At 42.2% G+C, this 13,760-nt stretch overlaps 1 protein-coding gene across 1 annotated transcript in view; it reads right to left on the reverse strand.

Moving 5' to 3' along the window:
• The window catches only part of Mttp (microsomal triglyceride transfer protein), a 44,572-nt gene that overhangs the window by 16,243 nt on the left and 14,569 nt on the right, over nucleotides 1–13,760 (reverse strand). The window contains exons 4-12 of the mRNA XM_031376176.1: nucleotides 12,783–12,890; nucleotides 10,952–11,068; nucleotides 10,531–10,670; nucleotides 9,631–9,781; nucleotides 8,378–8,535; nucleotides 6,902–7,070; nucleotides 6,118–6,225; nucleotides 3,772–3,984; nucleotides 1,289–1,500 (exon numbers count right to left, since the gene is read on the reverse strand). Coding sequence (XP_031232036.1) covers nucleotides 1,289–1,500; nucleotides 3,772–3,984; nucleotides 6,118–6,225; nucleotides 6,902–7,070; nucleotides 8,378–8,535; nucleotides 9,631–9,781; nucleotides 10,531–10,670; nucleotides 10,952–11,068; nucleotides 12,783–12,890 — 1,376 coding nt within the window. The remainder of the gene's footprint in view (nucleotides 1–1,288; nucleotides 1,501–3,771; nucleotides 3,985–6,117; nucleotides 6,226–6,901; nucleotides 7,071–8,377; nucleotides 8,536–9,630; nucleotides 9,782–10,530; nucleotides 10,671–10,951; nucleotides 11,069–12,782; nucleotides 12,891–13,760) is intronic.

Genomic DNA, 13,760 nt, shown 5'->3' on the forward strand with positions numbered 1-13,760 from the left:
TAATTAAAATATGTTTTTAAATGTTAACAAATTCAGATAAATTGAAATCATGTAACTTTTCCCATCATTATGCAATAAAAGTTTAAAAAAACATAATAATCTCCCTATCCATCAGTATCACCAGGTCACTGGATTTTTAGTTTAGAAGAGAAAACGATCATGTTCTCAAATATTCGAGGGTTTCATGTGAACGAACATTAGACACATTCTGTCTGATGTCCCACATGCAAACCCAGAGCCAATAAGAAGGCATTGTTTGGAGCAGGACACAAGAATGAAGTCCTGATCAGTGGCACAGATTCACTTAGTGGCAGTGAGCTTCCTGACATCAGGGAGTCAGTGCAGTCTGGTGCCACTTGCCAGGAAACAAAACAAAACAAAAACAAGCAAGCAAACAACAAACAAACAAAATAGCCCTACACTGAAAAGAGATGAACCAAGCAAGGGGGACCTAATTTCCCTTCCTGCTCTAAGGGTTTTGTTTCTGAGAACCTGATGTAAGTGTTTGCCAGGCTGCTGCCTGTCCCATGCCCTCCTCCTTCCTGTCCCCAGATGACTAGGTTCACAAAGCAGAGGCATGGGCTACACCTGAAGTCTCCTCCAAGAAGTCTTGAATAACAATAGAGAAACAGAAGAATCTGCTCCATCCAGCCCAGAACATCCAGGATTCCTCCCTGCTCCTGACACCTCTGTTCTGACTGTCCTGCTCCTCCCTTTCGAGGAGATGCCCTAGAGAGGGGGTGACATTCAGAGTGAATGTGGAAGGCGGCTTTTGGGAGATGGGATAAAGTAAGTTTAGGGAGAGTGACTGAGCACCGTAAAGTCAGCCCGTGTGGCTCTTCTAAAAGAGCCTGGCTCCTCCTAAACTATGCTGTGACTAAGATTAAATTCAGGGGAGTTGTGATAAAAGTCTCCAGAAAGTCCTCACATTTGAAAAAGTTAAGATGAAAGAACATTCTTTGTCTCACTGTGCTACTTACAAAAATAGTCCTGTTGAAAATGCAATTAGCTTTAAAACTTTACTAACATTTGGTGATATATATATATATATATTTACCATACTGAGCAGATACCCAGAGAAACTGCCCACCCAAGAGTTCCAAATGGCAACCAGCAAAAGTAAAGCTTTTATCCAACTCACTCAAGAGCTCCTTTGGGGAAACTTGACACTCGTTAGGTTTATGTACCGTTGCCCAGTGTAATGACCCGGCCATGATTACTAGCGATGCGGCAGGCATCGATATACACATAAGCTTGCATAAGAAGAGGCTGGTGGAAGGCATCGTACCTTGCAGGCAGTTCAAAATGCAGGATGTCTTGCACAACGGTGAGCATGTATTTATTCATTTCTTTAGGAAGTTCCCCAATAGACAGCAGAATGTTCTTCACATCCATGTAGGATGGATTGTTCTTTAAGATAACAGCAGCGGCAGTTGTGCGCACCGTCTTTTCATGAACTTTCCGATTCTGGTGGTATATCCTGTTCAAGGTCTTCTTCACCTGTTGGGAGATGTTTAAGCTTAGCACATCCACAGAGTTTTAAAATTGCTGTTGTAGAGACAGTGAGGTGGGTCATCAGATAAAGGCGACTGTGGCCAACCTTGATGATGTGTATGAGCACACACACAAACACACACACACACACACATGCACACTCAATAATTAATATAAGAATTTTAAAATTGATATTGTAGTGAGAACAGCAAGTGCTTATTTAGATACACACCTAAGTGATTACAGTTGCTAGATTCTTTTTTGTTTGTTTGTTTGTTTGTTTGTTTGTTTTTGTTTTTTCGAGACAGGTTTTCCCTGTATAACCCTGGCTGTCCTGGAACTCACTCTGTAGACCAGGTTGGCCTTGAACTCAGAAGTCCTCCTGCCTCTGCCTCCCAAGTGCTGGGATTAAAGGCATGTGCCAACACTGCCCGGCTAAGATTTATTTATTTATTATATGTAAGTACACTGTAGCTGTCTTCAGACAGCCCAGAAGAGAGCGTCAGATCTCATTATGGATCGTTGTGAGCCACCATGTGGCTGCTGGGATTTGAACTCAGGACCTTCAGAAGAGCAGTCAGTGCTCTTAACCGCTGAGCCATCTCGCCAGCCCTACAGTTGCTAGATTCTTTTGCAGTTAGGTTGATGCCATGTGACAAGGCCAGCTACTGGACCGTGAACAGAAATAATGCGAATGGCTCTTAGGCAGAGGCAGTTAAAAGCTGACATGCCCTCTGCATCTCTTTCATGACTGCTGGGAACACATAGCCACATATTCCTAACCCTCTTTAGATACCTCGTGTACAGCAAACTGTGGGTCACCTGTAAGGTTTTGTAGTTCATGTGCTATGGCAACAGTGCTTGGTATTGCCTGATATAAACTTCTAAGGTTGTGGTTGTGGCATTGGGACTTTGGTTGGGGCGGGGGTGGGTGGAAAAAGCAATATAAACTGGTATTTTCTTACAATAAAGTGCCTCGGATTCCTTCCTCTTATTTAAAAGAAAATTTAACATGCTAGTTTCTAGTAGTAGTTTTACGTTCATCATAAAAGTCAAAACCGAGCTGGGTGGTGGTGGCGCATGCCTTCCATCCCAGCACTTGGGAGGCAGAGGCAGGCGGATTTCTGAGTTTGAGGCCACCCTGGTCTACAGAGTGAGTTCCAGGACAGCCAGTGCTATACAGAGCAATCCTGTCTCGAAAAAGCCAAAAAAACAAACAAACAAACAAAAAAAGTCCAAACCGTTTCCAAACATCCTCAACCCCAGCTCACGAGGAATCCCTGCCCCTCTGCCAACCTTCTGCACCAGGTTTGAATGTATCTCTCCAAAGGGTTAGATGTGCTCATCTGTGTGGTGGTGGTGCTAAGGTGGCTGAGCACTTGAGAGGCAGGGTCTAGTGGAGCATTATTAGGTCATGGAAGCATTGCCCTTAGGCGGAATTAACACAGGATTCATGGGACTACACTAGTTCCTTCAAGAATCGGTTTCTATAAGGGATTACAACTCCCTGCCTTGAATCTTTATTCTCTACATATACCATGCTATATACTTCAGTCCTCCTTGCCTCTTGTTTTTTTCTTAACTCTTCACATCTTGTCCTTGTTTTCAGATTTGTAGGAGTTAAATAACCCACCCAAGAACAAGCAATTGGGAAAGAACCCTGAGAATGTGTAGCTAGGTTCGACTTTCTTAAAAAACTGCAGCCAACTGCCTTTCATACAAAAGTAGGAGGAGGATGCTCAGCTGCCACCTGCAGATAGCATCCTGAGTGGCAAACACTCTCACGGAAAGCTCATATTGAAACACGCTCATCTCTAACAAAATCATAATGCAGGTGGCTTGCAAAAAATGATGTGTGAGCAGGTGAGGTTACAAACTTCAACGGGTTGAAAACTCTAACAACGTCCTCAAATGTACAGAAGTAAAGGTATTTCCAGAGAGAATCTGTTTCTTAGCATCACGTTCTAACCAGCTGAGATGCCTGGCCAGCTACTAGAATTTGTTTCTTAAGATAAGAAAATGTGTTTTAATAGGTATGCTTTGGGATACAGGACAAAATGCAGGGCCCATTGAGAGTAACCTTAAATACAAATGAAGATTATTTCTAAGCAAAAGAGTGACTGTTATGGGAAAACATACATATATTAAATAAATATATAGACAAATAAACAAATAAATAAAATAAAGCAAAGTGGCTTGAGAAGAGAGAGCATGCGGTTTTACCCGAAGTGCATTTTCCTCCCTCCTGTCCATGTGGCAGAGAGTCGATAGGCTTACCTCATCTGTGATGAAGGAGACTTCGTATCTCTGGAGAACAGTGGTAGCCAGGTGGCTGATGGGCCCTTCTCCAGCCTCCGCATACTTCAAGAGGAGGGGGATGCCCTCAGGCAGCAAGGCATTCTTCAGAGCCAGCAGGTACATCATGGTGTCTTCTTTTTTCTCTGGTTTTTCAAGTCCTCCCAGGATTAGCTTCTTAGCTTCAACCACTGCCTAAAACATCACACACCTCAGACCGTTGTGCAGCTACAACACTCACACAGGTAAATAACATCAGCTTCTACGAAGCTTTGCTAGGACATGTGTAACATGCAAAACGTGTTAAGGTGTGGAGTCTTCTCAGACACGTGCTTACGTGTTCTAGAAAAGCAAAGCATAATTAATAAATGGACAGTCTTTAGCACTCTCTCAATGCATTAAGGCGATTCCAGATTAAGCTCAGTTTATATGGAGAAAGCTTCCTCAGCACCCCAAACAAGACAACTGTGATTCCAGATCCCCAGATCATTTGTTTATGGTTTAATACTACAGCCTTCATGGGATTGGCTCCTGGACCTCCTGGTAATACTGAGATTCATGGGTGCTTGGGACCGTTAGGTAAAATGAGGTGGTATTTGCGTGTCTATAAGTACCACCTTCTTTACTTGAGGAATGTCAGGAGTATTTGTTGTCGTCAATATAAGGTGACTGCTGGGCAAATGGCTATGCTGTGTTGAATACGTCACCATTCTGTTTCCCTCACTATTTTTAACCCATGGCTGGTTAAATCTCAAATGGAGAATCCACATATGTACAGGGAAACACTCTATTGGTATCTTTTATTTGATAAACAGACAAGGAATTCTTTGAGGGTGGTATGATATTCTGTGCATCTTTATATTAAAGCATTGGCATCGTGCCTAGTATAAAGTCAGGTTCACTAAATAATGATAATGATACCTGGGTATTTTATAAATGGATTTTATCCTTAGTCACAATATTTAACACAGAAATTGAGCAAATAAATCAGCTGCTTAATAATTATTGAAATTGGAAATGTGAAGATTTGTCATCCTTGGGTGTCTTAGATATAATACTAAATTTAATTTCTAGCATGACTGATAATCATTATCAACGTCCATGTTTTTTGTAGACTTTTCTTGCTGACTTATCATGCATTCTGTCTGTAGGCTGATCCATGGGGAACCTTTTGGTCTCAGCGGTGATCCTCCATATTGCTTTTAATAACTAGCATTTAGAAGAAAAGATGACAGTAATGTTTTTCTGTAGCAGAAGAAAATATGGACTGAAGAAAATAGCAGAAGAAAAGTATATGAGCTGAATATCAGCTCATAGTAATAATGGGGAGAAAAGGAGCCACACGAGTTTAGCATCTTCATCTTGTAAAGTAGAAACACAGGCTTTTAAAATGTGTATTACTAGATTAACCTACTTGAGTGTTCCATATTTAGTTATGTTTCACACAGTTCCAGTGAAACCAAAGGCCACATAGCATGATAATTATAGTTAATACTATTGCATTGTTATATTTCAAAATACTATATATATAGTTTAAATGTCTTTATTCTAAGAAGATAATATGTATTGTAGGTTGTGGATATGCTAATTACCCAATTTGATCATTACTCAATGCATAAGTGTTTGAAGCATCACATTTTTCCTTGCATACACACACACACACACACACACACACACACACACACATGTATGTATGTATATATGTATGTATAATTTGTCACAGACAAATATAAACAAAAATAATGCCTGAATACAGGCATAGAGGACTCTCAACGAATTTGTATTTAGTAGAAAAATTATTGGGTGATTTAATTTTTATTTATTTATTATTGTTTATTTGTTTTTCAAGACAGGGTTTCTCTTTATAGCCCTGGCTATCCTGGAACTCACTCTGTAGACCAGGCTGGCCTTGAACTCAGGAATATGCCTGCCTCTGCCTCCCAAGTGATGGGATTAAGGGCATGTGCCACCACTGCCTAGCATGATTTAATTTCTAGAGAGCATTTATTGATCATAATCTATGCAGTAGGTATCCTTTAAGCAACTGGTGTTGGAAAACAAAGATCCATCCCTATGTGGAGCTTCTCTTCCTGTGAGATACAGAAATAAGCAAGAATGCTAATGACCAGCTAAACTGTATAGAGTGTGAAATGGAATGACTGTGGAGTTGGGGGCTGGGGAGTTGCCATGTTGACTGTATGGCTACACTGGACATGCACAGTCTGGACACAGCACAAGACTAGCATTCCACTGGACAGTCTGGACGTCAGCAGCATGGCGTTCCACTGGACAGTCTGGACACAGTGAGCATGAGTCTGTGGCACTTACCTTGAGCTTGCAGCCTTCATTCTGACACAGCTTCCTGACAAGGGCTCCAATGATGATCATGACCGACTCTCTGATGTCGTTGCTTGCAAAGGAACCTTTGAACTTACTCTGTGGCCAAACAGGGATCAAATAGGTCATCAGGACACTTCAGCTTTCCAAAGGGACACTTCTCAGCTAATAAAGTAACCAACATCTGGGGAAACTTTCTAGACAACAAACTCAGAGTTTTGTTTTTGAGACACCTAGAAATGCATTGTCTAGTTTTGAGTGAAGGATTACTAGACTGCCTGACCCTAGATGATCCTACTCCCAGTCTGTGAACCCCTCAGGGTTCAGGGATTAGATGGTTCAGTTGTTCTAAGATTCCCCCAAAAGTCTGTAACAGTCTTCATATGAACTGGAGATGTCAATGTGTATGTAGAAATAGCACGAAGGTTGTTGAAGTCAAAGTAATCCTAATTGCTTATTGAAGCATCACAAAAACGGTTTACTGTGAGGTTTTGTCATTTGCCACATGATAAGGCAGGTGGCTGTAATCTTCAGGCTGTCATAAAGTGTAGGTGGTGCTGGTCTCTAGACCTTCAGAGCCCCCGCGTGAAAGGTTGACTGTGCTGGTTAATTCCCAGAAAAGAAGCCAGTGATGTGAATGCTAGCAGGGCTCTCTCCTTTGGCCACAATCTGACTGGATCCACTTTTAACACTTGCTTCCATTTAAGAAGTTTTGTTTATCACTTTTTTTACCCAGCAGCCCATGGTCACCATTCTCCCAGTGTCCCTGACTTACAAGGAGGGCTCGCAGGAGTTCTTCATCAGGGTGGGAGGCAAAGCCACAGGCGTAGAGGAACCTTTCCTGGAGGACGATACTGCTGTCACTCTTGAAATCCAAAAAGTCCAGGATGGCTTCCAGCGCGTCTGGAGTCTGAGCAGAGGTGACCGCGTCCACCAGCTGAGGGCTATAAAAGAGGATAGGGATGCTTACGGCGCTCAGGAAAGAGCTACACATCCCTGCCTCTCTCAGCTTTCTGTTAATTTGAACGTCTTAAAGAAGTGCGTTTTCCCTTTGAACAAAATTTATAAAGAATACATTTCCCAAAGGACTGCTTTATTCTACTGAAATTTCTTCTCCCTGTCTCTTGTCTCAGAACATACAGGCCACTACACTATACTAAGCTAAGCAAAATCCGCTTGAAGATTTGTAAGACCATTATGTAAATATCATAAATCAGGTTCTCTTACTAGCTTTACTAAAACACACGTTTCTCAAATGCCTAATTAAACTAAAGCACCATTCACTATTGACAGAAAATGAAAACTACTTTAACTTCATATATGAGGGAGAAGTTTTTGCCCTTTAAAAATAAAAAAGACACCATTATATAATTCTATTTTATTCACAATGAATATGTTATTTTCTTCCATAAAAAAATTGTAGTTAAAAAGTGATCATGAAAACATCTTTGCTTATTTGAATCTGGGTGTGATAAAAAATTTTAATTAATTCTTTAAACTAATTAACATATGGATCATAAATATTACATACTGAGCTCATGCTCATAGTGGCTCACCCCTATAATCTCAGCCCTAAGAAATCTGAGGCAAGAGGATCAACCCAGGTTCAAGGCTAACCTGGACTACGTAATAAGTTTTAGGATAGCATGGGCCACAGAGGCGAACCTTACCTCAAAATCCATCAAACAAACAAATCTGACTAATAGTTTGAGAACACAATTCCACGGAAGGAAGAGCAGCTCCCACCTCAGAGCATGAAAAACTCAAGTCTGTTCTAATCTGGACTCGTGGACACAAAGCAAGAGTCGCGAGAATCAGCGTGAAAACTTGCCGGTGCATTTCTGGCCAAGTGAGCATTAAATTACTGACTTGTGATACAGCGGTTAGAAAATGCAGGCCAGCAGAATCAACGGTTTGGAAGTTGGACGGAAAGCTGAAGGCGGGTCCCTCTTACTCAATAAAAAACTAACAGGGTTGCAGATGCGGCTCAGTGGCTTAGGGCGCTGGTGCTCTGAACCTCGTTTGTTTCCCAGCACGCACATGGCAGCTCACAACCACCTATGACTACAGCTCCAGGGGATCCACTACCCTGTACTGACTCCAAGGACAACAGGCACACACAGTGCACATGCACACATGCAGCGAAGTGTTCATACACACAATGCAAATATATCTTTAAAAAGTAAATTAAATGGCAGTGGTGGTGTAAAACCCTTCCTGACAGATGGCCCTGAGTAGCAATGTGGCTTACAGCACTTCTTTCTTCTCCGCCTTCAGGATCTGGAGGATCTCTTCTCTTCTCGAAGTCCGGAGATGCTGAATGAAGGCCAGGAAGCTCCGGACCGCCTCGGCATTGGACAGGTTGTCAGGCTCCAGGTGCTTTCTGATTGACTGCCAGTGCTCCGCCAACTGCAAAGCACAACCGCGGGGGGCAACCTCTTTAGATCTGAGCTCCCGACCTAGGAAAACTGCCATTTGTTCTCCACAAAGATACCACGGCCAGGACACCCATCTCGTACCCTGTGTGAAGCCAGCAGCTAATACGTAGGCCTGCTTCCCCTGGAGGGGCCAGGCTAGAGCTGGATTTGCGGGACCTTGGGTCGTTAGCCAACTGATGTTTGGATGTGTGGGTCCAGCAATGACTGTGTTGTGACAGGCACATCTGAGGCCAGGCATTGCGCACACTAGGGAAGGGTGCAGAAGTTTCATTAAGAGCCCGGGATTTGGTGTTTGAGAAAGGCAAAGTAAGAGCTGCCAGAGTCGTATCTGCTTTCTAACTTGCTCCGACTTCACTACAAATCAAAGTTTCAGTCTGAGCTCCCTACTCTGCTTAAGGCATTGCTTGTGTGCAATCCAAAGCCATACTGCCGCTGGGGTCTGAACAAACAGTTCAGAGTTCGGATCTATGCTTAACGGCGAGGGTTGAGAAAGGGGCCATTTTCTCAAACGCTACAGTTATCGTACAATGACTTTGAGTAATAATGTAGTAATAATAGTAATAGTAATAATGCTAATCTGTGGCATATTTCACTTTTGAAACAAGCCAAATAACTTCCCTACTTCAGTACCCCCCCCCCTTACCTCATTGTATAGAATATGTGACTGTCAACTCTGAGGTAAATCACCATGCTGTTTTAAAATAATTGATTTCTTCTTCTAAAGAACTAGCAGGTACTGCTGCTGCAGAGAGAAAGAAAGGAGAGGAAGGGAGAGCCAGAGAGCGAGAGAGCCAGAGCCAGAAAGAGAGAGTCAGAGAGAGAGAGTCAGAGAGAGAGAGAAAGTGAGAGAGGGTGAGAGAGAGAGTCAGAGAGAGTCAGAGAGAGAGAGAGGGGGGGGTGAGAGAGAGCCAGAGAGAGAGAGAGAGAGTGAGAGAGAAAAAGTCAGAGAGAGAGTCAGAGAGAGTGTCAGAGAGAATGTGAGAGAGAGAGTGAGTGAGAGAGAGAGAGAGAGAGAGAGAGAGAGAACAATTACAACCCAGCACTAGTCCCTAGTCTGTCCACTTACAGAAGGGCAGCCTTTGCAGACGCGCTGGAGGACCTGTCCCACAATGGGGATGGCTTTGTACTTGGAATCAACTGCTTTGATTACACCTGTCACTTGCTTCCCAGGTACCATTCTTGGGCCAGCTTCAGTTGTCTTCAGCTCCAGTTTCTGCCTGTGCACCACCAAATGCAAACAGCACATTATAAGAATTTACATGTGTGAGAGAGTGGAAAAAAATGCTAAAATTGCAACTCTTTCAGAAAACACAAAATCAATTAACTTACTTCATCTATTTACATGCGCAATCCATGGCATCTCCAGAGACCCCTTGAACCCCAACAATATTGTTCAGCTTTCCTGCTCTAACTATTTGATTCAAAGATTTGGAAGTTTTAGGTTTAGGCTTTCAAAGTATCATGCCAAGAGAATAGAAGAAAGGAGATTTGTCAGGATGCAGGAGAAGACCCAGGAGGTCTGTCAGCCCTTTAAGTCAGCTTTCTGAAAATCGTATTCAAAGCAATCACATGTCAACTATTAACCAAGACAGTCAGCAAAGCTCCTCTTCCAAAAAAAGCAGTCTCAATGGTAATTTTTTTCTGACACACTCTCCTAGAATTTTGTCTTCCTGTCATCAAAAGACAGGCAGGTGTTCTGAAACTAGCATTTCCTATGTGTTACTGTAGATGGTATGAAAAATGATGAACAGGTTGAACCTAATTTTTGCAAGGAATTCAGTCGAAATGAAGAGGCCCTGTGTGCATAAACACACACACACATACACATACATACACACACACACACACACACACACACACACACACACACACACCTTTTACAAGTCAAGTACAATAATATAAAAAAGAAAATGTTGACTATAAAAATACATGAAGGAACATAACACTGTTAGCATTACTGTCTTACTTCGACACTATTTTTCCTGCTATGGTTTGTTGGAAGTTCAAGGCAAAAGCCCTTGTCTCTTCTGCAAGCACAGCGGTGACGAAGCTGTCCTCTATCTTATAGGTAGTGACAGATGTGGCTTTTGAACTGACGCCCAGCACCTGCATAAGTAAGTGAATCAGTAGAACGTAATTATCCTTAAATTTTAATTGAATCAAATAGCAACTGTCTTTCAATTTTCAAAAGAGTGCCTCTTTTACGCCATCTCCCATCACACGAACACCCACAACACATTGAAATATCTATTCACGTGGCACTTGTAAGGACATAGTCTAAACTAAAAATGATAAATATTTCCTAGGCCTATTGCTTTGTTGTTTTCCTATTATCTTAAATCTCTACAGAATGTCATGGTCGAGTGCCTCGAAGGAAGCTGCCATACCTGATTTGCCGTTGTAAATCCAGACCGCTCAATTTTACATGTATCCAGAGCCTTAATTTTGACCACTTTGTCTTGCTGGGCCTGGTAGGTCACTTTACAGTCCCCAGAGATATCTACCTGGAACAGAAAGCAAGATCATAATGCTTGGGATAGCACCTGGCCATCTCCATTCTCGTAGGAAGAGTCTTGAATCGTGGGTTCCCTGTGCTATTGAGAACTTCACCCTACCCCAGGATGACAAAACAGAAAGACAGAAGTCCTCGAAAGCTTTTTACAGGACGCTGAATCTCACTGTCTTTGGTTAGGCCTTAGAACATCTCCTCCGCTGTCTCAGGAGTCATGGGCCATCCTACTTCTCTCGGAGCTCAGGATCTAAATAAATTGCTTGACCCTTACTGAACTCTCTGGCCATGTGGGTAATTATCTGGTGAGGGGGAATGTTTTTAAAGGCTGTATCAAGATGGTGTGTGTGATCTTTCAAAAGAGGAGTATGGTCAAAAACTCTTGAAACTCATGAGATTAACTAAATTCATTGTCATTCATAATAAGAATTTGACTTTAGCCAAAAACATCCCAAAATAGACCCTGTTCTGCACCCGTGAGCTTTCTCGGCACCTGTGAGCTTTCCCCTTGGGCTCCCTGCCAACACCATGCCTGCTTCTATTTTAGTAAGCTAGCCACATTCCCTTGACCCAGCCCTGCCATCCCAAGTTTTTCCTGTGCTCATGGCCTGGATGAGTTAAGATCAGGAAAACTGATGTCCAGCTTGACTCAAGTCAGATAGCTGGAATCCACTGAATTCTCTAGCTCACTTCTATTTCCTCTCTGAATTAGGGGACTTGATTCTGAATGCCAGTGGTCCATTCCAAATACCCGAGATTATTAAAATACAGTTGCTCAGCTCATTGCTTATCTATGAATTTAGCATCCTTGGGATAAATCTAGGAAATGTACTATTTTAATATGTTTCCCACAAAGCAGCAGGACAGAGACACTTAACAACCTTTGGATCCCCCAAAGCTTTCTGCATATTCTACAATTATCCAAAAGTTCTTTTAATAGAACTGATTCCAATTCCTTAACTGTGTACTTAAGCAATAAATCATTTCATATGTAAGTGAAATTTGACTATCCAACTTAAGTCAACTTTCCTAAAACAATACTTAATCCTAAAAGCAGTTATAATTTTTGTGGAATTTTAATAGGCAAATGCTTAGAAACAATTCGATATACCTGTTGACAAATGAGATGTTGGTTTTCTTATTTAATGACCCACTCATTTATTTTGTAGTACTGGGGCTTGAACTGGGCCTCATACCTGGTTCAACAAGCTCTCTAATACTGATCCACATCTTCAGCTCTTTTTATATTTTATTTTATTATTGCTTGAGAGATATGTGTGTTATATAAGTGTGTGTGTGGTAAATGCACATGTGTATGTCTGTGTGTATGTGTGTTCACATGCACATGCATGCATGTAGGCAATAGAGGACATAAGGTGTTCCCCTCCATCACTTTCTGCCTTATTCCCTTGAGATGGGTTCTCCCACTGAACCTACAGTGCACCAACTGGATCAACAGAGCTGGTCAGTGAACTCCCAGAATTCACCTGTCTCTTCCTGTTGCACTGGTTACTGGCTCATGAGTGGCCACATCCATCTTTTATAAAAATGGTGGATTTCATTAAGTCACCAGACTATCTTAAAGATACTCTGTGACACAGGCAGACCTCTGCTTAAAATTGGGCCCTAGTCCCCAAGTCGCTGAGATTACAAGGAGTGCCTCTCCCCCTTCACCAAGACACCGAGTTCTTAGGATCGTCACTAAGTACCTCGTTGGTAGTTCCAGAGCTTAGCTGCATCTGGAATAAGCTAGCCAAGCCTCTCTTGAGATTTTCTATACCCACAGGCTCATTTTCATAGGAGTAGAACTCTTTGACCTAAAGGGAAGAAGAGAAACACAAATGAAGTCATTGTTTATCAGATTCGGTTAAATACATGGCTGGAGAAGCCAGGTTCTCACACCCACTGATTATGTGAGAGATTATTCTGTTAGTGCAAAGCTGTGATTCCTCTCTTGTGAAAAGAAGCAGTTTCAGTGTCTAAGAAGCTAGATCATCAAGAGATGGAACTTAGGAGCAGAAAATGAAGGTTCTGAGCATGATGAAAACCAGGGCTGTGTGAAGGAGAGAAGCTGGAGCATCCTATTCCTTCACAGCACACACTTTTCACCTGCAATTCTTCTTGAAACAAAGGTTGAATAAACAAACAAAAGAAAAAATAAAAAAACAACAAATGTGAATGAAAGGTTTTTGGAAGAGAAAGAGAATCGCTACAAATGATAGTCAACATTTCTGAAATGTCGTAACATCAGTAGGCTATGATAAGGGCTCGGGTTTTCTCATGACTGGCCATGATGCTCGTGTACATGCTGCAGAGCACCAGAGTGTTTCCAGAGCAGTGATCCTGCCTTGAGTAGAAGAAGGTGCAGAGGCTGCAGGACTGGAGGGGTTGCTTCTACCATACAGCCTGCCCATGGCTACTGCAGAAGGTTCTCATCAGAGGGTATAGAGGAGGAGGTTGAAAGGAGGAGTGATTTGGCAGAACTAGGAAGTGACTTGGCTCTGTTTTATCCTTGACACTTATTAGCCCCATATCTTCCCCCCTCCCTACTTTAAAGACTGGATTTATTTGGAGAAATCCAAAAACCCCTCAATGCAAAGGATGGGATTCTACATCTCAAGACATCTCCCAATGATCACAAATCACTTTCATAGAAAACATTTTTGTACAAATTTCACATGTATTCA

The sequence above is a fragment of the Mastomys coucha genome, unplaced genomic scaffold (genome assembly GCF_008632895.1).
Source record: "Mastomys coucha isolate ucsf_1 unplaced genomic scaffold, UCSF_Mcou_1 pScaffold16, whole genome shotgun sequence".
Lineage (NCBI taxonomy): Eukaryota > Metazoa > Chordata > Mammalia > Rodentia > Muridae > Mastomys > Mastomys coucha.